Source organism: Pelophylax lessonae (genome assembly GCF_965119305.1).
Source record: "Pelophylax lessonae genome assembly, chromosome: 4".
Taxonomy (NCBI): Eukaryota; Metazoa; Chordata; class Amphibia; order Anura; family Ranidae; genus Pelophylax; species Pelophylax lessonae.
In genome coordinates, this window is record NC_138771.1 from 345,521,801 (window position 1) to 345,548,201 (window position 26,401).

Genomic DNA, 26,401 nt, shown 5'->3' on the forward strand with positions numbered 1-26,401 from the left:
GTTTTTCTTAATTTATGTAAAACCATTATCCTAAAAGAAAAAAAATGGTTTGCTGTAAGCTACTTCGAAGGGTTAATTTGGAGTTTGGCTTCAATTTGTTAGTTAAGTCCATCTAAATCTGCTAGTCTCAAATTCCCCTCTCCCCAGGCTTCTGTCCAAAGGTGTTTGCTTTACTACTTCATCAAGAATGCACACACCCTAAGACAGGAAAAGTATTACTGGATGGCCTCATTCACAGGAGCATGCTACAGCATACACCTCTGCAAGCCTGTGTTTACACGCACAGGGATGCACAGTTCATAGGGATAGGTACCCCGCCTAGTGGGGACAGAACTAGCGGCAGGGAAAGGTTCCTGACATAGAGGGAAAGCGCAGGGCTCGCAACTTCCCTGGACACCTTCCTGTTAGGGCACAAGATTGCCAGATTGCATTCTGCCCCTCTTAACAGGTTCTGTCAGTTCGGCTGAATACCGCTCTCTACACGCTGTTGGAATAGTAAGTGCTCTGGCTGGGCTGCCTTCCCACTGGGTATTTGTGAACTGTCTTTGCGTTATCTCGATACAAGTTAATTCATCGTACTGGTAATGTGTATGTTATTGCCGCCGCAGCACGCTGCACAGGGGAGTACTGGGCCAGGGGACAGGGGGCAACCCCCCCCCCCACTCTGATGCCCCGTAAAAAGGCTGCACTGCTTCTGCCACAGCCATGCCTAAAGGATTCCTGGTGAAGAGAAGTAAAATGTCCCCACCGCTGACCGGATGAAGACAAGGACAGAGCGCAGGCCTCCCCCTAACGTGGATGTTTTAAACTGTGTCTGAGCTGAGGCCGGTTTCATGCCCCACTGGAGACTCTCCTCCCCTGGGCAGCGCTGACTGAGCTGTCCCAGCTCCACCCTGGTGGCCAGGTCAGGAACCTGGATCCGGCCAGTAAGTAGAGAGTACCTGGAGCAGAGCTTCAGCCTGGTATGGGGGGCAAGAGGAGGCCACAAAGAGGAAGAGTGAGAAGAGGCAATATGGGCCTCTGGTTTGTACTTGCCCCCTGGGCCGAAAGTTGCCAGTCAGCCCCTGACACTGCACCTCACCTACAGATTGAAGTTCCTCTTTAAGCACATTTACACTAAGATACAAAGCCACTACTACTACTACCACTACAATTTGAGACTCAAGTGCATTTAATTATGTTAGCTTTTTCCATTTCAGACTAAAAAAAGAGAAAAATGTCACATAGCTACTGTTCCAAAACTATAGGTACTGAAAAATATGATCCTGAATGACTACCCATAGGCAAACTACTCATGTACTGCAGCAGAGTCAACTGTTTGGAAATTTCATGAAGAGCTAGTTATCATGGATGGTCAAGTCTGCAAGGGAAAAAGTTTGATTGATCACAAATCCATTAGTGAAAAAGTGAACACACCAGAGTGAATCGATGTTTGGATATGTAAAAACAGATCCTAGGATCATTTCAAATGGCCATGAATTAATTATAAAATTCAGAAAATGGTGCTGGAATACTCACTTTACATTCAACATTGGCCCATGCATCTCTAAATGCCAAGTAATAACCATTTACATTTCATCCCAAGTACGAGGTGTGTTATTTTGCATTCTACTCCAATGTACTGACATAAAACAACAAAGCAGAGAAATATATAATAAATGATCCTGGTGATGTTGCATATCCCTGTCTTCTATTTCATCTGGGAATTACTTAGGCCAAAAATACATTTGTAACACTGAGGAAACCTCTCATCACAACAGGAAACTGGAGAGGAGAGAGACCACAAATAGCAATGGTACTACACTCCACATGTGGGGATGGGAACATACCCGAAAAAAAAAACTGCTTTGCACTAAGAACAACCTCTCCAGGAGAACAGAATCTATTTCAGAAGAGATCAGGTGCATTGAAAAAAATGCCTGATGTATTATTTAATTATGCTGATGTAGCACTGTCCCCATAGGGCTTGCTGTACGATTTGTTGGGCCTCCTCTGATTACCTGCAGACAGTCACTTAGGATACAGTTCACACATTCATCCTTACTGGCTCGTTAGTCAATAAACAGTCCAGGAGTGTTGGTTTTTGATATTTATTGTGGAGCTTTGGTGGGAGAAGGGAATAGTGGGATACTCCAACTTGAACTATGTACATTGCATAAGGACAGCTCTCACTTGGCCTCACCAAATTACTTGTAAAAACAGTCACACTGGTTAGACCATACTGCCATGTGTATGAAAAGGGCTAAGTCTCCTTGCTCTTTCTCCAGCAACAGACTTGAACTACATTATCTTCAGGATACTCTCTTGCATCCCCTTTACTGACACCTGTCCGCTGACTCTTCTAGCTACAGGGATGCCCCCTCCCTCAGATCAGGCCCCTTGATGCAGATCTGTACTCACTGTATGCAGAATCAAATCCTTTCCAGTGTCTCCCTTCCAGTCAGCTCTATAGGACCTCCGGGTTGAGTTCCTCTCTAGCCCTTTAGGCCCTCAGGTCGACCACCTGAGGCCTCATGGCAACTACTACAGAGGAGGAGGCAGCGGTCCTTTCCCTCCGGGAGCACTCCAGCTGAAAGACCCGGAGCACATGTGCTCTTGGCATTTATACAGTATCTCAGCATGCACCAAGGCAATCTCTTCTGCCTATCACCAGGGCTGTACTAAATGCCTGTGCACTCATTTGTCAGGTTTCCTTCCACTGTCTAATATGCCTCCCTATTAGACCAGTGTGAAACACTTCAGACAAACTGAGTTGCACCTGAGCCCAATGAGCAGACCTCACTAGCAGATCCTGCTCTCTGGTAGGCAGAGAACAATATAGATTTACCTGGCAATCCGTCTAGTAAGCAGAAAGGATCCAAAACTATACTCTCTCTCTAGCATCTACCTAGGAGGGTGCTACACTAATAAAGCAAATATTGAGTATTCATTAAATTCTTCATAGTATCACCTGTTCGTCAGTAATGGGGATATCACTATAAATGTGCTAAATAGTGTATGAGCATGTTGGGTGAAAAAAAAAAAATCACTTGTTTTCTGATAACATGTTCTTCCTTTCGTTTTTGTGTTGTTTCAGAATTCTGATGTTATAGATTTTGGCAAGATCATAATCTACACCAGCAATTTAAAGATTATAAGAACCCCAGCTATAAATAAAGATGTTTCTGACAACCCAAAATGGTCACCTAAACAAAAAGGAACAGTTGAGAGGGACTTATGCTGTAGATCGATGGAGGACTATGAAATTCCTGAGATAAAGTCACAAGATACTCAGGTGAGATGCTAGAATATATTTTCTTTCAAGGATACTGTTTCAACTTTTTCCCCTTTAAAATATTAGGAATATTCCTGAGTCAGATTGTATTCAATATTTATGAGAGATAAATCTGTGTTTCAATATTCAGAATGTTTATATCTTAAAGATAGCTTCATATTCAGATGTAGTGTTTTAAAAACAGGAGTATTTAAAAGGACAACTGTACTTTTTGTACAATTGTCCTTAAATACATTTCCCCCTCTCCAATTATTGTTCTTCATCATAAGACCTGGCTCAGAGCTACAAAGTCCTTCTTCCAAAAACAGCCACTTCATACTGCACATGCACATCAAGGCCCCATTCCTTTCTATGCCAAAGCCGAGTGACTGCAGAAGACCACCATGATTATGTCTTTTATTAAGAAAACATACGTGGGTAAAATTGTCCCTTCAAATAAATTTTACAATACCCTTTCACTATCCATGTTGGTTCTGCAATTCTCTTGTCATACTAGTTAAAGCGGAGTTCCACCCTAAAAACATTTTTTTGCAGCATCAGTTAGTTACCTGAAAAAGAATTGGATAGTTAATATTTTTTTTCCACTTACCTTGTTTTTAATGAAAATAAACGTACCTTCCTTCCTCTTCCTCCTTGTGCGGCCGCGGCCCCCGGCGTCACTTCCTCCTTTACATTGCGTCCCGGGCAGAGATGTATAGTAACGAAGTAGAACTACTTAAGTACTGTACTTAAGTACCGAAATGCGGTATCTGTACTTTCCTAGAGTAGAATTTTTTTCTCCTACTTCTACTTTTACTTCACTACATTTTTTCGATGATTTCGATACTTCTACTCAAGTATTTTTTTTTTGTGCTGCATAGTTACTCGTTACTTTTAAAAAAATTACCACTGCCAGAACAGTAGATGGAGGTTGCATAAAGCTCAAAAAAATGTGTATAATGTCATTTGTAAATCAGCGCATAGGAAAATAAAGGCTGTGTATAATAAAAGTTGCTATACCAAATCTTTCCAATAAAAAGAAAATATGAAACAAACAAATAAATGGTGCTACAGCGCTAAAAGTGCATCAAGAAACTACTAACAAACACAGGTTAATCATTTGAATAAATCATTTGAAATAATAAAAAACAATATGATGTTCAAACTTTTGACTTATTTCTTTAATAACTACATAACACAGTACTTGTACTTCTACTTTCAGTACTTGAGTAGAAATTTTTTTTCAAAACTACTGGTACTTTTTACTTTTAGTACTTAAGTAGCAAATTTTTTGAAAAAACTACTTGCAATACTTAAGTAAAAAAAATGTTGAATACTTTAGTACTTCTACTTAAGTAACTTTTTCTGCGAGCACTTCCACTTCTACTCAAGTAATTTTTTGATCGAGCACTTGTACTTTTACTCAAGTAGAAATTTCGAGTACTTTATACAAGTCTGGTCCCGGGATATGAGCGTCATCAATCCCAGGATGCAATGGGAATGGCCAGCTGCTACTCTGATTGCCAATCGCAATCTACAGCGCATGCGCATGCTCCAGGAACCAGGAAGAAGGACACAGCGGGGGACACCATGGCTTCAGATGCCCACACCGGAGACGGCCGCGCTCTGCAATAAATTTTAAAGGTAAGTATTTATCTTTATTTAATAACTGTAATGACCTGTAATGTGGGGTTAGTGTTAGGGTAATAGGGGATATCTTAGGATTAGAAGAGTATTTTTAGTAAAAAAATGTGTATGTGGCCGGAACTCCGCTTTAAAGGGGCATTAAACCCCAAAATAAACATTTATTATATTGTAGCCTACCATTTCCCAGTTGTAGCTGAATTTATTTTCTTTTTTTAGGTTTTCGTTCCTTTAATTTCAATTGGTGATCCAGCAAATAAGAGCCGGTTCACATTAGCGCGACTTGTCAGGCGACTTGTCAGCCTGACAAGTCGCGCTCCCTCGCGGGTCCATTGACCGCTACAGGACCCATTCTAATAGGACCGACACAAGTCGCTCCGACTTAGAAAAAGGGTCCTGTACTATTTCAGGGCGACCTCGGAGCAACTTGCATAGACTTCCATTATGTGAAGTCCCTGCAAATCGCTCCAAAGTCGTGGTGCAATGTAATGCACAAGTCGCCCCCGAAGTAGTAAGGAGTCGTGTCGCCTCAGTGTGAACCGACTCTTAGTCCGTTATTTTTCCAAAAAACAAGCTAACCTGCAAAAGTGGCAGTTAGAGAATTGAGACAAACCATTTATCACCAACAGAGGTGCTTACAATTATCAGCTTTTATTTATTTATATAAAGCCTTATCTCAAATGGAAAAAACAACTGTTGCTGTAACCACTTAGTCCTGGTTCACACTTCTGCGATGCGGGAACGCTGCGAATATGCAGCGTGTTCACGCATCGCATCCGTACCCCTGGCAGTTCCCACTGCCATATGCGATATGCAGGGGGTGTCAATTAAAAGTTAACGAAACCCCTAGTTGAGATTGCATATCGCAGTGCGATCTGCACGTTCGCACAGAATCGGATCGCACTAGTGTGAACCTCCATGCGATCCGATTCTGCTGTGGATAAAAAAAAAAGTGTCATGTGCGTGTTTAGTGCGATTGCGGTGCGAATTCAGCCTTACAAACTGTATGGCTGAAATTTGCACCGCACAGAGATCGCATGTAATTTAGGAGCAGTGCGCTCCGAATTACATGCGATCTCTGTGATCGCACTAATGTGAACCGGCCCTTAAAGAGTGTTAGCTGGAATTCAGTTTCAGTTTGTTAGTGCATCCAAGTCCGCTAGTCCATCTAAGGCTGAGTTCAAACTTATGCGAATTTGCGGGTTTCCCTGCATCCAATTCACATGACAGGAGAGTGTGACCAGCTCTCAATGGAGCCATTTCACACATCTCTGGGGCGGCTGCGGAGCGCACTGCAGAAAGGTCCTGTGTGTCTTTGGCTTAATTTCAATTTCAAATTCAGGCAAAAATTTGGACCTGATTCACCCCTGAAACGGTGAACAGGGATGCAGCAGACCCCTGCTGTGAGCCGCTCCTCAAATAGTGTGAACCCTGCCTAACACTACCCTCTCCCTAGATTCCGGGCACAAAATCAACATTTTTTTTTTGTGCCCATCCGCTTGTTCCCCTTCACCTGAAAAGGAATTGGATAGTTAGGTTTTTTTTTTTTATTTACTCACCTTGTAATTGAAGATCGAATATACTCACCTAGTCTTCACTTCCTCCCTCTGTGCCGTGGCTCCGCCGTCACTTCCTGGCTTGCAATGATTCCTGGGAGCTGAACGTCATCGCTCCCAGGAATCAATGCGACGGCACCGGCCCCGCTCGTCACTTCTGGGCGAAGCCGCATTCCCCTGCTAAACAGCTTCTGGGCATGCCCAGAATCTGTGGAGGAATGCGGCGCCACACAGGAAGTGACGAGAGGGGCCGGTGCAGGCGCATTCTGGGAGAAGAAGACGCGGAAGAAGACGCCGAAGAGTACCGCGCCGGCTTCAGCTGCCCACAAGAGAGATGGAAACGCTGTGGAAGAAATTTTATAAGTGAGTATTTCTTCTAAAAGGTAAGTGCGAACCGGGACAGATCAGAGGCTAGCCATTGTGGAATGTACTAGCCCTGACTGTCCCGGGGGTATGTTTGTTGAAAAATGATTTCTGTGCCCGGAACTCCGCTTTAAGGATTGGTAAGCTGCAAAATAGTACCCTTTTAATTTTGGGTTTAATACCTCTTTAAGCAGGGATGCATCTGCTACTTAAACATGCTAAAGGGGGTATGATAAAGGCTTTCTTGATTACAGGAAGTAGTGAACAGACAATTAGTGAATGGTTGCTCTTCCTTTCTTTGCCATATGTAATTGTAAGCTGAAAAGTGGTTGAGAAGCAAGCCATGCCCTGCCTGTCTCTTGCCCACTTCATACATTATTTAGAGCAGGGGAGTCCAACCTTTTGACCTTCCTGGGCCACATTGGAAGAAGAGGAATTGTCTTGGGGCACACATAAAATATCCTAACAATAAGGATAGCTGATGAGCAGCCAGCTCACAAGGTAATGATCACTGATAGGGATAATGTACTATCTGAGTAAAAAAAACAAATTTTTTGTAATATTTTGAACTCCTTCGCGCCTGAAGGTAAAACAAATCTTAATGCCTAAGCCAAATTTTGCAACTTTGACATGTGTTAGTAAAACCGTACATACCATCACAACTATTTTGTGTATCCAGGTGGATTATACCTTGTTTTTTCAGGACAAATTGGACTTTCATTTGGTGGTAAATGGTAATGGATATCTCCTGATTTCGTTTTTATTATCAAAGGAAAACTGGCCCAAAATAGTAAAAAAAAAAAAAATTGTTTTTAAGAACAACCCAAAAACCAATTCTCTTGCTTCTGATGATTGCAGCGATACCACATATGTATATGTTAGTTGTTGCACGTACCCATAGTAAAGCCCAGAAACGATAGTGGCCATATTGCTTTTTTTTTATTCTACCTAAAACACACTGACACTGACACTCACTGACACTGATACTAATTAAAGGAGGTGTAAAGTCAGAAGTTTTTTTATCTTAATGCATTCTCTACATTAGGATAAAAAACCTTCTGGGTGTAGCAGCCTCCCCACAATACTTACCAGAGCCCCATCTTTGTCCAGCGATGTCCACGACACAGCAGTGGCACCATTGGCTCCCGTGGCTGTCATTCAAATTCAGTTAGCCAATCAGGAAAGAGAGGGGGACCGAATGGCAGCTCTGTGTCTGAATGGACACACGAAGCTGCAGCTTGGCTCGGGTGTCCTCATAGTAAGCTGCTTGCTGTGGGGGCACTCGACAAGAGGGAGGGGCTAGAGCAGCAAAGAGGGACCCAAGAAGAGGAGCATCTGGGTAAAACCAACTGCACAGAGCAGGTAAATATAAAATGTTTGTTATTTTTTTTAAAAAACAAAAGGAGACTTTACAATCACTTTACAAAAAAAAATCCTGTCCAAAAAAATACTGACCCTGACATTGACCTTTGACCCTGACCTTGATCCAAACACAAACCCTGGCAATAACCTAGAGATCAAACCCTAGATATTGTTTTTAATATTTTGAATTAAATTTTTTAAATTATTATTATTTTTTTTTTCTACACACACTTTTTTTCTAACTCTGCAAGAATAGAGAAAGGTACAATGTATCTTTCTCGTTCATTCACAGAGACAGAAAACATGGAGGCGGGCTTCACAACGACTAATCATTGTGATAGCCAATCTGAGGCTATCACAGCGATCAGGTGACCTGAAATTGGACGTTGCGGGTCCTGATCATTGGAACGGGGCAAGGGGCTCTTGGGGAGACCCTGATCACTGTGCTGGGATTGTGCCGTGCTGCGGGCTCCCAGTACAAAGGGAGGTACGCAAAAATGCGGCCCCACAGCAAAAAGCCCAGTGCAGTGGGGCCGCATATTTGTGTTACGTCAGCGTCAAGGGATTAATGAAAAAAGTAAAAGAGGAAAACATAAAATTAGTATGCTATTTGACATATTTTTGATAAACTAACACAATATCTGGTTCAATAGATGTAGTAGCAATTCTCGATGAATTCTCAAGGTGCTCATCAGATATTTTGATTCTCATTTTGCCCTTCATGTGCTTCACCCTTGAAAATAGTTGCTCACAAATATAGGTGCTGCCAAAAACTGATGACATGAATAAGACGTGATTATGAAGAGTGGAGTATTTTTTGGAAGAAGATAAAACTTAAAAAGGTCCAGTAAATGGACACTGTAAAATTGTTCTTCAGCCGCATGTGGTTGCTAAATGTAAACACATTTTTACAAAAAAAATCCCCCAAAAATCAACATTTATATGTGAGTTTACGATTTTGTGTTGGGCTGCATTGATAGCAGGCCGATGATTTAGGGTGTGGGAATGGTGCAGTGCAATACAAAACTCCTGCACAAACCATTGAGAAAGTAAAGTATTTACTCCCTTTATGTGTACCTCTTTTAAGTTCTTAAAATTATTTTTATATAAAAGCTTCAAATTTGTAATATAAAACATTTTTTTGTCATGAACTTCGCTTTCAAACACAAAATGACTAAAATGGTAAAAGTTCTTCCTGTTACCTGCTACTAAAGAACAGAAGTTTTGTTAGCCATCTATTTGAGGGTTAGCCTTAATGCTAGGCAGCACATAACCATAAACCACAATTTTAAATTTTAATCCAAAGCTTTACTGCCACATTCCACATTTACTCTAGCTATCACCAAGTATTAAATTGGACATGTATCATGGTGTGTTTATTGGAATGAGGCCTTTGTCCAGGTTTGTGAGGAGACAGATAGAAATAAGCTCTTATGCATTATGAAACCACCGGCACATAAAGATATAATCCGTGTCTGACCTCATAAGCCAGGGCATCTTAAATGATTTAGCAGCAGCATCATGCCGAAAACAGCTCCCCATGGCATGATTAACACTGGGTTTTCCTTATCTAAAACTATATATATATTCACCAAACAATATTTACTTCACAGGTAGATCCAATCTTTAAAAAACAGACACTTGGTTACAAATCTAATGTATCTATAAGCATCTACTGTGATAACAGGCAAATAGACTTTTTAAAGCAAGACACAACAATAATAAAGTTTAACACAGCATGCAAGTTAAGGTTTACATGCCATATAGATAAAAAATACCATACACATTGGTGTACATTGATTTATTTCAGAACATTAATGTTATAAATTTAGTTTAAAATCTAGAATTGTGCAGAAAAGTACATTTCAAACTAATTTTAGGTAGGCGTAATTGGAAAAAATACATAAGTGAAGACAGTGCTGCTGTTAGAATTCACAGGGCCCTGTACAGCCTACCTGACAACCCCCCACCCCCACCCCAAAAATTTCAAATAATATTTTCATCAAAAATACACTACTTATCCCACCACATCTTCAGCTTCACTTACAATTCTACTTCCTCCGCTCGTATTCCTTTTTTACTCAGGGTCTCCAAAGGCTCTGTTTTTAAAGCTCTCCTATTCTTGATCTACACCTCCTTCCTAGGTCAGTTGATAGCCTTACATGGCTTTCAATACCATTTCTATGTTGCTGACACCCAAACCTATCTCTCCACCCCTCAGCTCACTCTATCAGTCTCCTCACGCATTACTAATTTACTGAAATGGAAAGAAAAAAACTGCGCTAGATATCAAAAGAAAAAAGATAGCAGCAACTTAATATGTGACAAGCATCCAAGAAAATAATATGTGAGGGAAGCTGCGCTAAATGACAAGAACCATATGTGATAATAAGTCCAAGAAAGTCCCAAAAAAATATATATTGATATATATTGATAAATAAATGAAAAAAGTCAAAAACTTCAACCGAATATCCACAGGTGCAAACAATGGGTGTATATACTGCTTACCAGATGCAGCAGTGTAATAAGCCTTGAACATAAATGGCCAAGCCAGATGGAAAACCTTATGGGGGATTCCTCACCAACGATATCAGACCCAGGAGCACAGATTGGTGGATGTTGGAGTAAAAAACATATAAAAAAACATAGCGTGATACTGTATACAAAAAGAATATGTAATAACCGCTCCCGTGTTTATCAGAAGAGGAAAGTGCTGATAGAGACAACCACCATCACAGGCAGCTTACCAGAGGTAAAAAATACAAAAGGCAGATCAATCTATATATTCCCAAACCAATGGAATGTTATGCCGTGAAAAGAGCCACCACCACATTCACAATCCAATTACCAGGTTCATGCAGGTAAATCAGGTGTAAGGTAACCACTCAATTCAACTCGTGACCCCGTTTGGACCGTCACCATATATCCCCGCTTACCAGAAATAGGCAATAATATTGCATATATCCCAAATCCGGATGGCACTGGGCAAATGTTCTTAATATCCCTGTTCACTGTGAGTGATCCGGTCCCTTATTCAATGAGGCTGACCCGCATATAGGACTCCGATGGTTACATATAAATGATAGTAATGGAGAATCCCATAGTGTAAAACCATTTATTAAGAACAAATATAAAAGAAATGCACTTACAGATAAGTACGAATATTAGCGCTGAATCAAAGCTGCCGGCCGGACTTGGCGGTCCGGCCGGCAACTTTGATTCAGCGCTAATATTGAAGTTTTGGACTTTTTTCATTTATTTATCAATATATATCAATATATATTTTTTTGGGACTTTTTTGGACTTATAATCACATATGGTTCTTGTCATTTAGCGCAGCTTCCATCACATATAATTTACTGAAATACATATCAGTCTGCATGTCACACCACTTCCTCAAACTCAATCTACATGCCTCTTTCCCCTGGGGTGCTTGGTGTAATCCTGGACCCTGACTAGACTCAGTCTCATATCCAATCACTGTCCAAAGCTTGCCGCCTCAATCCCTGCAACATCTCCAAAATACGCCTCTTCCTAACCAATGACACCACAAAACTACCAATTCACTCCCTAGTCATTTCTTACCTACTGCCACTCCCTCATTATTGGCTTACCTTTACACAGGATATCCCACCTTCATTCCATCATGAATGCTGCTGCCAGACTCATCCACCTTACCAACTGTTCAGTGTCTGCTTCCCCTCTCTGTCAATCCCTCCACTGGCTTCCCCTCACCCAACAAATTTAATTCAAAATACTGACAACAAGTTACAAAGCCATCCACAACTCAGCCCCCAGATACATCCCTAACATAGTCTCAAAATATCAACCAAACTGTTCCTCCCGAGTCCTCCTGCTCTCTAGCTCCCTTGTCACTGCCTCCCATGTTCGCCTCCAGGACTTCTCCTGAGCCTCTCCCATCCATTGAAACTCCCTCCCAAATCTGTCTGACTATCTTCTACTCTGTCCACTTTTAGGTGATCCCTGAAGCTCCTTCTCTTCACTGCTTTCACCTAGCAACTGTACTTTTATTTTCTCCATCAGCTCATCCCCACAGTTATTACCTCTTGTTTTACTTGACCCTCACTTTTAGAATGTAAGCTCTAATGAGCAGAGCCCTCCAATCCACTGTGATTTGCAATGTAAAAAAAAGTCTGTAGCAATTGCCCTTTACAAGCAAGAACCGTGAACCCCTATACTTGAGAACGATGTGTCACTAGCACTTTTACTGCACTTCCTCCCTAGGTCATTGATCCCAGCACCACCTCTCCAGGCTCTGCTAGCCCGCCTGGCTGCAGTAGCTCCTTCAACTAGCCCTCCTGGCTACATCCCACAGTCGTCCCAGACTGCGCACTCACCAGCCCACCCTGCTTACTTCTCCTGGAGACCTCCTGGACATGCTCACTGGTTCTTGCTTTCCTCACTCTTTCTCCCGTGCCTGTGGATTGGACTCATTTGTGTGTTGTAAGAGGATCCCTCCAGCACCTGAGCCCCAGGCTTGAGGTCACCCCCCCCCCCAGACTGGGGGATTACCCCCCAAGGGCCACCGACAGCCTCCTCAGCACTTCATTTCCAACTTCCACCTGAACTACATTGCACCTGCTGGCCTGACCCTGGGTATTTAGGAGGTTAAGAGGGGCCTACCCCCTGTCAGCCCATTTGCTGGGCATTGAATGGGCCCTTCTCAATACTCCAGGCAGCTCCTCCTAACCTCCCTTCTATTCTTCTGGAAGCTTCTCCAAGGTTCCAGTAAGTAGGGGAGGTACCCCTACTTGCTGGAACCTTGCTGCTGCCTGATGAGTCTTCCAGCCTCCCAGAGTCACTCACTCTGACTCAGATTAGCACATTCAAAATCTATCTATCCTTTTCTAGTGAATGAACATTGGCAATAGTCTTTATACAACAGAAATATACCATAGGTTTAGCTTCCATTATAGCTTGTCCACAATTTCCTTAGCAAATAGACAGCATTAGGCAAGTGCAGGGAAATAGGTTTATGATCCTGGCATTCTCTCTTTCTCTTTTGTAGTAAAGCCTTAGTGTTGTCAATTAGTAAAGTTCTCTTTAAGGTCTTGGGGGAGGCTTTTCTTTGGTGTTTGTAGTTCCTCTCACTTGCTTATTAGCCCTTCCACAGCAATTTCTACAGGGTAAGCATGTCTGCCTTCAAACTCTAGATATCAGCACAGTACTATAAATCCCATTGGCCATCTATGGCAAAGATAAATTATTATTGACTCTTATTTACACAGCCTCTATAAAGCTTGGGTCAAGTATTTGACCAGACTCTAAACAATAAGGATAGCTGAAGACATATACTAAAGAGGTGTAAAAACAGAGGTGTAACTAGAACCTTCAGGGCCCCGATGCAAGAAACCGTGACGGCCTCCCGGACCCCTAGCCGGGGCCCTTCCCTTCAAGCCTGGGGCTTTTCCCACTGATCCTCCTTTACTCTCATTGTGGTGCCCTTTATTACGGTCCCGCAGCGGGACCCTTTCACAAATTCTGCAGTGGGCCCCCTCCCTGCCAGCTTGGGGCCTCCCCACGGTGGTGGAATGCCAGGGCTCTGTTGCAAATGTGACCTTTGCGATCATGGAAGTTCACCCACTGGTGTCAGTAGTTTTTATTTTTTTGTTTTTTAGATGTATTTTTTTATCATTTTATTTTATTTTTTTACAATGTCACTGACTATGACTCTGTCCATGCAGAAAAGGGAGGAGCTGGTAAATTACATATTTACCGACCCCTTCCTGGTTCTCCATTATGACACATCCACTGCAGCAGCCGACAGGAGAGGGAAGGGAGTACAGTGGGGGGGGGGGCAGGGGGGCACACAGGGGCCCAGAGACAGCAGAATACAAGTGAACTGGATAGGAGGAGTGTCAGGGGCAGCATACAGAGGAACCAATCTCCTCCATTTTACTCCTGCAGCTACAGGGAGAAAAAGGAGGACAGTGATTTCTCGACAAGCTGCCCCCACCGGCGCTCCTATCCAGGTGTACAGGGAAGCCACACAGGCCCCCTGGAGCATGGGGCCCAGTTGCAATTGCAACCCCTGCACCCTCTGTAGTTACGCCCCTGTGTAAAAAGTTAGGAGACAGAGGGAAGGGAGGGAAGAAGGGTGAAGAAGGAAAAAAGTGAAGAGGGAAAAATAAAGAAATGAAAGAAAAGGGAAGGGGAAAAAAAGAATAAAAAGCAAAGGGAAAAAGAAAGGAGAAATGTAGGGGGAGAAGAAGGGGGGGGGGTTTGAAAAAGAATGGGAAGAAAAGGGAAAAAAAAAAGGAGGAGGAGGGAAGGGAAGGGAAGGGGTAAAAAATAGTGTTAGGTGGTTAACACTTACACCTAGCAGCACTAGGGTGGTCGGTTCCAATACCAACCACGGCACTACCTGCCTGGAATTTGCATGTTCTCCCTGTGTCTGCGTGGGTTTCCTTGCACACTCCAAAGACATGCTGGTAGGCTAATTGTATCCTGTTTAAATTGGCCCTAGTATTTGTATGTATGTGAGTTAGGGACCTTAGATTGTAAGCTCATTGAGGACACGGACTAATGTAAATGTACAATATAAAGTATATGTGTAAAACGCTGCCTAAATCAATGGCGCTATATAAGTACCTTTAATAACAATAATAATAATAATAAAAGGGGAAAATACTGTATAACTACACTACTCAGAACAATGGGTATCATTCAGAATTCATCTCTTTAGGGATTCTTGTTTCTAAATAGAAAATCCTGCTAAGGAGAGAGAATTGATCCCTAACCCTTATCTGGGGTTCCAGTCTATTCGAGGAATGTATGTCCATAAAGTTACATGTATCATTGGCATTTTTGTTAGTTGGAATATAAGGTAGGTGATCCCTAAAACTAGTCATACATGGATCGAGAGCTGTTGGATTCAGCAAGGACCAGCCAAATTTTGAGCTGATGAGTGTATTCTGATGGCGGGGTAACCTCCCTGCTGTCAGAATACAATCGTGTTGCTGGTAGGATTTCCCCATCCACATTAAATGTGTATATGGGGGGGATCGAGCCATTTTCTTTCAGTCAACCTACTTGTTTAACCAAAAAAAAAAGACTATAAAGTGCAGGTGATGTTGGTATGTCGGCGCTACCACAATGTGCAAAAGAATGCCTGTGATGTGCAAACAGTGACAGGTGAATAACAAAAATTTCATAAAACCTTAAAAGATCATAAAAGGGCACTGTGCATTTATATCATACTCATGTGGACCTGCAGGGGGCCAAGGTGCCACAACATAAAGTACTGAGGAAAAAAACAAATTTGTTATAGGTTCTACTAATTGAAATTTGTGCCAGTGAATTTGTGGGAAAAGGAGTGCTCACAGGATATATCGTGCTAGTATATATGGTGCTGTTACCCGTGGCCCCACAAAGTAAAAGCACTTACCGCACAGGCAGTGTAGGGGTAAGAGCTGCACGTAAATCCTGAGTCCCATTGGAGCGTTTGACTCTGGAGCGTGACGTCGTAGTGACGAAACGCGCAGGGCGTGGCTTATTGCGTCATATGTCACTTCCGGTGGCAGTGGTTCCGGGCTGTGGAGCGCGGAAGCGCTCAGGCTTGTCGGACCCTGCATGCTGACGGTAAACTTCTTCAACTGTGAGTGGATATGGCTTTCATCTTTTATTCCTAACTATACTACGCAATGGAAGCTACTTTATATTTGCAGTGCCTATGGTGACTTTGAGTGGGACTCAGGATTTACGTGCAGCTCTTACCCCTACACTGCCTGTGCGGTAAGTGCTTTTACCTTGTGGGGCCACGGGTAACGGCACCATATATACTAGCACGATATATCCTGTGAGCACTCCTTTTCCCACAAATTCACTGGCACAAATTTCAATTAGTAGAACCTATAACAAATTTGTTTTTTTCTCAGTACTTTATGTTGTGGCACCTTGGCCCCCTGCAGGTCCACCTGAGTATGATATAAATGCACAGTGCACTTTTATGATCTTTTAAGGTTTTATGAGATTTTTGTTATTCACCTGTCACTATTTGCACATCACAGGCATTCTTTTGCACATTGTGGTAGCGCCGACATACCAACATCACCTGCACTTTATATTCACACACTACCTCAGAGGTAGGTTGGAGGCAGCTTAAACCACATTCTTTCACATTAACATTACACACTCCATAGCGCTGGTAATCTCACACCCCCCAAAAACAAAGACTACTGCATGGCCACCATAGGACAATAAGACAGTCACGTAAATATCCTCTGACTGTCACTTAATGGTACTACAAGAAATCAAATAAATAACATAGTTGTATATATTAGTATATATTGACAACTGACCAATTGTTTGATGCCAAAGGAACAATTTCACAGGATTGAACACAGCGGGGATCTTCCAAGAATAGACAACTTGAGAAGGGGGTAAATTTGCATTTAAACTTCCAAACAGTGTCCAGCCATGCGTGTGATTTTCACCTTCATTGAAAAGCCTGGGGTATAGGACACTACCAACCGTGGATGCTTTTTTAGCCACAAACTGTACATCTGAAGAAAGAATTTGATTCTAATCAACATTATCTTGTAATTTTGGTAAATATCTACAGATTATTTGTTTTACCTTCTAAACTGAGTAGTGAAACAACAGACGATGATTTTTTTTTTCCCACTTACATTTCATATAGTCCTTCTTTGTGGAATTTTTAGGAATTCATCCCTGGCAGTATTCCTAGAATATGTATGGTCCTGCTTTACGAAAACAGGATTGTAACTCCTTTCAAGGAATCTTTTCCCAATCTTAGCTGCTTCTTGTTCAAAATCATCAGTCACCAAGCAGTTATGGCGGGCTCTAAAGAATTGGCCCTCTGGAATGGCTTTAATGATGTGCATTGGATGCCAGCTCTCTGAATGGAGAAGATAATTCACAGATGTAGGTTTATGGCATACTTGTAGATAGTCTAAAGAGTTAATTAGGGTCAAGTCTAAATAATTAGTTTGAACTTCCTCGCATGTAAACCGAAGATTAATACCATTAGATCATGGCTTACAACAAACACCAAATCATTGATATAAAGAAAAAATACCTTTATGTGATTTCTATAGAGGTTAACATCTCCAGAAATGTGGCACTCCTTCTGCCAATACATATAAAAGGTTGTCATAAGGAAACATGCCCCCATAAGAGCACCACACCTCTGGAGATAATACACCCCATCCAATAAATAGTAGTGAGTCAACAAAAAGTTGGCATTCTCTAAAATTAAATTTTTCAAATTCATATAAATTATATAAGTGATGCCACAAAGCATTCAGGCCCAAAATGTGTGGAATACAATAATATAGCGATGTTACATCACAAGTCAGCCATTTATAGTTTGAATACCATCACTTGCGCTCCAAGAGCTTAATGACCTGTGTAGTTCTAAACAAATAGGTAGGCAATCTCCACAATTTAGGTTGTAACAAAATACCCATTAAATCACCCAAAGGTTCATAGAGGGACATGATGCTGGTTACAATAAGTCTGCCAGTCACCGGTGGTCCCCCTTTGTGAACCTTTGGGAGATAACGTACATTGGGTGGTGGGAAAATAAGTACTGTATTAACTTTTCATACAGATTGGAGTCCAGAAATCCTAATGATACTTCTCTAATAATAATCTCCAGTACTTTGTTAAAAACACTGATTACCTCCTAAAGCATCTTGATCTGAGAGTTGTCTCAGTGATTCTCTATAGTAATCCTGGATGATAAGGTCCCCTACTGTGCCACCCTTGACAGGCTCTTGATAGTGATGTTAAGAATTCTCTTTTAATGATCTCAGAATCGCCCTTTCCTATTTATTAATGCTGTTATTTTTATTGGGATTACTGTCCTTACATTCTCTGCTAAGGCACGATGGTCACATTCAACATCATTTTGTAAAAGATATAAAGCAGGGGCGCGCAACCTTTTGATGAGCTAGGGCTGCGTTAGTGATTTGCTGACAAGTTGCGGGCCACAATGAACTATGGGGTTTTTCTGCCCCCCAAACTACAAATGTAAACAATCCCTTACTGTCCTGAGCCTCCTATAAGGCTGCTTTCACACTGATGTGCTGCAGTTTACCCATGCCATGGGTGCAGTACAGTGCACCTGCAACTTTCCTGCAGGTAAGCTGTGCTTTGCCCTAGATTTTGATTATATCTTGCGGGTGTGGTGCACTTTCTGAAAGCACAACAAAACTTCTGCATTCAAGAGTTTTGGTGCACTTTCTGACAGTGCACCAAACCCGCAGAATATCATAGAAGTCTATGGATCAGTGCAGCTAATCAACAGGAAAGTCGAAGGTCTACTGCGCTGCACCTGGGAATCAGTCTGAAAGAAGCCTAATAGTTTTTACCCTTTTTCTAGGTGCTAATATGCACATTGCAAAGCTATTATGCCCAGTGTAGGTGTTGTTTAATACACTGAACTTCTATTCCTCTTGCAACTGCTACTGGAACCTCTCTCCAGGCTGCTAGAAAGGATTAGAGGCACAGTGCACCTGTTATCACCGCCTGGGATAGGTGCCAGCAAAACAGAGGAAGCAATGGCTTACGCGGTCCCTGCTCCCTTCACTCCCAGCGCTGGTTCACTACACTATGATGTTCTGGGATGGTGGGTTGACAAGCCCAGATCACGATTGCCCATCCCGAGCAAGTGCTTCCCTGGTTTGAGGCAACAGGCCACAGGTTGGGCACCCCTGATCTAACGTATGTCCCTGGTCTTGAACTGGAGTCCGACTTGATACTGATAGCACAGTTCTTTAATCTCAGGTGTAAATGCCAAACCTTGTGTATCCTATCTGATCAAGTGAACTGAAATCACGAAGTACAAATACATTGTGAAAATCAAAACCATTCCATCTGTCACCTCTCCCAGAGACAATACCATAAAGCACCAGGGTCCCAGAAAAAATATCCTGTAAAACAGATACCCCTGGCATGTCAAAGTGTTTGACAAGTGTCAAGTGTGTAGCAAAAATGTTAACATCAATCAGCGTAGCAAATAATTCAACTCAACAATCCACACGTTTCCTTTTTCTTTTTTTGAATTTGTGTCTTGTTTTCATGGACTTTTTGTCTCTCTAATCTGCAAATGTGTCTATTATCTTTTTTTTCTATCACCTCGCATAAACTGTGTGTATGATGGGGATGGGACAGTACTGAAGAGTCACCTTCTGTATCTGAAAAGCTGACTCACTTATGTGCATTTGTAGGAGTAGCACTGGGGCATAAGATAGTAATTCTTCTTGAACCTGGCTGATTGGTAAATTATCTTTTTTCCCCCATTCTTTTCAATTATAAACTTTCTGATTAACATAGTCTTGCCTGTCTCTCATACATTTTGATCTCTTAACTTGAGTTTCTTCATTCTCTATAGAGTCTAGCTTTGCATTTAGTTTATCACCCAAAAAGGAAATATGTTGTTCCTTTAAATTCGTTATTTCAGTTTGTTTTGTATGTACCTATACAGTATATCGACCTAAAGTACTTTACGTTGTGACTGTTCAAAGCCTACTATCAAACTCATCAATTTGAACTGGACCTCATCTAAAACAGCTTTCCAATCTCTTTTGAACTCTTTATCAGCTATCCCAAATAAGGAAAAAATTTTATCCCAAGGCCTCTGGGAACTCCCCTTTCTTTTAAATATTGATGAGAGGTCAGTCATGAAGTCTTTCCAAATTCCAAACAAATCCATATAAATGTCCTTATCGTTTAAAGGTGACTGACAAATTATCAGTTCTGCTTAATATTTCAATTACCTTGTGTTGATGTCAAAAGGTGTGTCACATGGGTCCTCACCCAATTCTCAATGTCTTTTGTTCAAGTCTTTAAGGAAAAGGGATTGCATTTATTTTCCAAAAAAAAGTCAGGTGTGGTTTTTACTGCACTGTAGTGAATTGACAGTCCATTTAGAAATGAGCTGCCCTAATGTAATGCATGGTAACAAATGTTGTAGACATGAAATTGGCCTTAAAGAACTAGTGCAACACACTGAATATCAGCTGCAATGCAACACACCTTTTACAAATGTTGTCAGTTGTAAGGCTCCCATCCCTGGGAAATATGCTCTTGGAGGGTGGAGATTGTGCTGGCCTGACTTGATCAGTCACTGTGTGTAAGTGGGTGAAGATATGGGCAGGTATGAAGAATTTCCTTCCAACGTTTAGTGGCCAGCTAGAAAGAAGGTGATGGTGGGCCCAGTCAGGGCCTGGGCTGCAGCCTCGGGATACGGCCTTATGGGCGATTCCACATGAAATCTAGAAGAGTGGATGGAAAAAAGTGCCCAGTATCCAGTAAATGTGAGTTTGGAAAGACATTTTTTTTGAGGTAGGAACAAATTAAAACAGGCCAACGCGTTTCAGGGGAAAAACACTCGACCCTTCTTCAGGGCTGTTGCTGCATGCTTATGGAGAAGATGCTTAAATCGGATATGCCTGTTCAGATGGAAACACAGAAAAAGACAAAGCGCAGGCGCGTGAAACATGTAGTTGCGGCAACCAGAAAGCTTGTGAGTCAATGCCTGTAACCAGCTCAGCTTCTTATCGATCTGCTGACCGTCACTTCCAGTGATGCGATCCTTGCATCACTTCCGGTCTCCGCAGAAGATCCGGCGATCCGGCGAACGGAGGACAACCCGACTCTGGGTCTGTGTAGCGGACGCACACGGTACCCGTTCAGCCGGGGATCACCACAGTGACGTACTGGGATCGTTTTCCTCCATTTGGCACCATCTGATGCTATAAGAATTCCCCTCTTCTTCATCAGGGAATCCCACAGCACCTTAAGGAGGTCCAGGAGCTCCGGGACTGGTTTGGCAGATTTTATATGCTTATTTTTACTTTTTGATCTCAATAAATTGTTATGATCATCCAGAGACACTCTCCCGTTTGTCATCCATAGAGCCAAACTATACACAGATACCAGTGAGCGCCACCCTTCTTTTTTAGTATAAACTATTCAGATGGAAGGATATCTGAGTGTTGGCTTTGACTGCAGAGGCAGCATTCCTTAAAAATAAGTATCATGGCCAAAAACTTATCACCAAATTTATTTGGAATCATAAACCCTCTAGATGCTCATTCCACATAATGACTCGACATAGGCACGTGGTGGCATGGGGGTCCCTGATATTAAAGCCTACTATAAGGCCTGTGTTCTAGCCCAACTCAAACATTGGTGGATGCCTTCGCCTCATAAACTATGGACCACAATTGAAACTAATATGACACCTCTGAAAAATCTACAACTCGCACTCTTAGCAGTTAAAATAGGGGCTAAACCACCTCCGACCCCTTCCCCAACAATACGAGCTTCCCTTAAGACATGGATGGATCTCCCATTACAGCTACCTCCCGGGGACCCGGGTCAACGGATCCCACTCCCACTCACTCTCTTGTCGTACTTCATTCCTCAGATAGACCTTAAATGTTGGACGTCCAGTAACCTCTCCTGCCCACAAATTTACCTTCATGACCTCTTTCCGGACCGGGAACTGGTCCCTTTCGCTGATTTAGTAAGGAAATGTAATCTCCCCCCCCCCAAAACGTTCCATACTCCAAATCCACTCCTTTCTCCGTTCCTGCCCTCTACCCACACATCTTTGTATACCCACGGCTATTATGCAGTTTTTCCATAATACCCATACCCTGTGCAAGGGCATAACCCTATTCTATCAGATGGACTCCTGGCAAAATTCCACTCCCAAAACCACTACAATGGAGAAATGGGAGGGTATTTTGGGGTGTCCTTCCCTGTGACATCTTGGCAGAAAGCATTTTCCTTTACTTATTCTGCTTCTAAATGTGCCGGCCACTGGGAAAAATACCTCAAAACGATCCACCACTTTTACCTAACCCCCTTTAGGCTCTCCAAAATATACCCGTCTCTTCCAGCCTTATGTTGGCGGAAATGTGGAGAACAAGGTACCCTATATCATACGATGTGGTCCTGTATCTCGCTTAGATCCCTCTGGAACCAAATATTCTCCTTGATATCGGATATCTGTGGCCGGCAAGTCCCCTCTGATCCTGCCCTTGCTCTACTTCATCTTAATATTCATACCATCTTGCCTAAGTATAGAGCTATAATAGTGCACCTCCTCCTAGCAGCCAAACTCATGATTACAAGACTTTGGAAATCTACTGACTCCCCCCTGATGGAAGACACCATTCTCACATTGAACCAACAATGTGAGTTGGAATTCATCCTAGCTCGCACGTACTCTAATGTACACTCTTTTCACAGGAAATGGGATGCTTGGTTACCACATTGCAAATATACTGTCACTATCTGATATCTCATAATATATACTTGCATATCATTTATGATGATTCACTTTTCTGCAATAGCTACCCTCTGCGTTACCCTCTTGTTTCTTCCCTCCTTATATGTTTCCCACCCCCCCCCCCTGTATTGTGTGACCCACCCCCCTCCCCAACCTCTTTGGCATAACAATGGGTTCATCCCATGGAACTAACATTCCAATGTGTATATTGTTTTCTTTTATGCTATAGTGGGCCCCCTTCCCTTGGGCATAGTGTGATCCCTATGGGGTGCCCAGGGGGAGCGGAAATCCCACGTTCCAGTAGAAGCGTTTTTGTTCATTCTGTTAAATACGATTCTGACAGTTGGTTCCTTTATTCACTGCACATTGTGATTGTTTGTTTGCTTGATGTACCTAGTAAACTGTACATTGCGGCTTATCGCATACTGTTATTGTTACTGATTTACTAATAATAATAAAAAATTATTGAAACTAAAAATAAGTATTATGGCAAGAGCTACATACCAAACAGCAATAGCGTAGACTTGGTGAGGGGAATTTAAGCTGCATTTATCTTGGGATCTAGGTTTTGGAATATAGTTTATACTGAATGTAACTTCTGCTTATTTGTATTCTCAAAATTCATTGAGTTTGAATTGCTCTGGTTTGTGACAGGTTTTTAGAAGTGCTAATTTTTTTTGTAAAATGTATGTAATATAACATGGCGTGCTTTATATCATACAAATGCTGACACAGATTAGCACAGCTTTTACAGGCTTGTTAGTAGGTAATCCTTTAGCTTCCAGAGCCTTTTTTCCTTTTGCACATACTAAAATGGACATTTTGTAAATGAAAATGAACTTTATACTCAAAACATTATATATTTTCTGAAAGCACAGACCCTGCAAAATAAAACAGTGGTGCTTGCAACTTTTTTTTCAAGTCACATGATACTCACGCTACTGGTATTCAAATCTTTATTTTAAGTAAAATAATACACTCAATTTCATTTGTGTACACAACACAATTTAATCGCATTTTTTTGATAAAATATAAAGGATAAGGTTGTGTCCAGTAAATAGATTCTAAATATGTAAATTTGCTAGAAGTATGGCTTTAAAATAATTTACAGGGCATCAGTTTAGTGTTAATGGTGAACGATGCCCCCAAGAATTATTGCTTTCACTCATTTTCATATGATGCATGAATTTGTGTTCATATGTGCACATGGGTGCAGAGTACTTTTAAAAAAATGTTGATATCTTTTCAACTTGATTAAAATTTAGTTTTTAAAAATGTTTTTTTTTTTAAACTACGGTATGTATTGATATCACAAGGTGGCGAAAAAGCCTCCTATGTGGTAGCATAGTGCAGGGGACAGATTCCCTTTTGGGAGACCCCTATTGGACCCCTAATGCCACCTTTGCTGAAGCTGATTGAGCACACACTTTGTTTGGTCAGCTTATTTCCAGGCTATAGCAGCCAGGGTTTGACAGCTCTTAACCAACAGAGTTGAGCACTTTTGGGTTAATAATTCACAGGGGAGCTCAGCGAACAGATGTTCATGTTCAGATGTCCAGGGGAGATCAGTAGCATATTACTCATCATGTAGAAGTGATTGAGTGGCTGTAAAGCTGCCTGAATCACTTCTACTATGTACTGGAGCTGGCAAAAAAAAAAAAACTAAGCACACTCTCGGCTGCTGTGGTCGCTTACATATTCTGGCACTGCAACTATATCAGTTACAGTGGCAGTAGAAAATTTTAAAATAGACCTAAATCAGGAAGTGAAGATTTGCAATGTAATAGAGAACATTTTGACATGAACTGTACTTATTTGTCTTTAACTAGTTCTAAATGTTTCTGTGCACTGCCTGATATGTGAGTGTGCCTAGGCACTCCTGTTTCTTCAGCCTCATAGCTGTATGATTACTGTGTGAAATATAAGGTCCTACCACCTCTAAAATGCTAGTCTCCGGAAATTTGGTGATATCACTTCAGACCTTCTGCCAGTTGTTCATGATAAAGGCTTCTGACATAAGAAAGCATAATACTGTCTCCACCAAGGTGGATGCACCCAGTGCAGAACAAACTATAATTAGTCTGTAAAATTCTGTCCGATTTTATATTTTCCCATAGAAGGGATTATTTTTCTGTTTGGTCTGGTAACCGTTGCCAGAGAGTAAGTGAGAGGAAATCTCCCCCATGGGGACACAGACAGAAATGAAATCCTAGCAGAGGTTCTAAATTTTCCATACTTCCATACCTTTCTATAAAATATAGGTAATAGGAAAATTCTCATTCACTTCCTGCTCTGCCCTACCTTATACAGACAGGAGGTAAGTAGAAGATTTCCCAAATAGGGACACAGACAGCAATACAAAGGTGACAGGGTTTCTAACCTGTCTCCAGTCAATTGACAACTATAAAATAGTTTTGGTTGGAATTGTTGTTTAACATGTTCGCGCCGAATGCACAAAAATATGCAGCCTCTCGGCGGCTGGGCCTTGGCACTATGTGGCCATATATTTCTGTGCAATAGCTCCGATAGAGCTGTGCCGAGAGAGCAGCCCTGGGCAATCCCAGGACAGTTACCGTCGGCTAACGGTCAGCTTCTTTTCACGGCTTGTGATTGGGAACTTTCCGATCATGTGGCTGCTGATCACAGTGGTCACATGACCATATGCCGCACCCCACCTCCCGGCATTCAAAACCCCTTAAAGGGCCGGCAGGTGCTGGCTCTAAAGGGTTAAGCTGCCCATTGCCTAAATCAACTTCATCAAGAAAACAGAAACATTGCTGACAAGACTAGCCCAATTAGGTCATTTAATAAAAACAAAAACCTTTGCACTGAAGATAAAATACAAACAGGCCCCATATTTTGTTTAAAGTGTGCTTTTTTCTTGAATATTAGCCAACCTTAGAGATGCATACATTTACTTATATTTATTTACTAGCCTGAAATATTTTTGCTAACGTATTTTCTTGTTTGTGTATTGTAGGATGAAGAGAATATTCATCACTGCCCACAGTGTAAAGGCTCCGGAAGCTCCCCTTGTGCTTTATGCCATGGTAGCAAATTGACCATGCTTGCCAACCGGTTTAAAGAGTCATACAGGGCATTGCGTTGTCCAGCTTGTGACAAGAATGGTCTGCAGCCTTGTCAGACATGTGCTTTTGATTCTGGGGGATACAGCCCATCACTATCCCCTCGTTCCTAAAACCTTATTATAGGCTTATAATAAAGCTATAAAATTGAATGGCAGACTTCCTCTGGTGTTAATTTCAAATGTAATTATATTTAACAGACCTAGGCTTTTCCTATGTCTGTGATCCCCCTGAATTTAAAAAGAAAAAAATAGTTTTGAAAGGACTTTCTCTAAATCTTGCAAACACAGAAAATCCATAAAACCAGATATTTAGCATTATCATTATTTCAAGGGAAGGGTTCGAAGAGGAGAATTTATACATTGGTAGATGTGTAGTAAATGTACATTTTATCAGTATACTTCCTATTTTAAGCTTCTTTATTTTGTTCTGTTTATATTATTTATGCATTCCTCCCAAATATCTCCACATTTTAGGGTGTGGTTTGACACGACTACAGTTTGTAATATTAGGTTTTAGTTTGGGTGACACAGCAACAAATCATTCATCATAAAAAAAAAAAAAAAAATTAAACAGAAAAAAATTGCACTGAAAAGAAAATCGTAATAATGTAAATAATGTGCAAGCAGCAACTTATCTGTGTGATAACTCCACAGTTCAAATCCAAAAAGTATATATTCAAGTTGCGCTAATCAGTGCCTGAATGTACAACACAATCAAATCAAATATTGTATTGTCAAAAGTCCCATAAAGTGATTGTTCAAACTGATGATAACACCATCCACCACCATGAAGAGTCATCAGATACCGCCACCAATGGATGAAAAGTGTCCTTACCGGATTCTAT

General features: G+C 41.6%; 1 protein-coding gene across 1 annotated transcript in view; it reads left to right on the plus strand.

Annotated features, from left to right (window-relative positions):
• The window catches only part of GRXCR2 (glutaredoxin and cysteine rich domain containing 2), a gene marked incomplete at its 3' end in the record, with an annotated part of 43,480 nt that extends 17,813 nt beyond the window's left edge, over positions 1 to 25,667 (plus strand). Inside the window, exons 2-3 of the mRNA XM_082257032.1 lie at positions 3,077 to 3,274; positions 25,449 to 25,667. Coding sequence (XP_082113158.1) covers positions 3,077 to 3,274; positions 25,449 to 25,667 — 417 coding nt within the window. The remainder of the gene's footprint in view (positions 1 to 3,076; positions 3,275 to 25,448) is intronic.
• Positions 25,668 to 26,401: the final 734 nt, after the last annotated feature.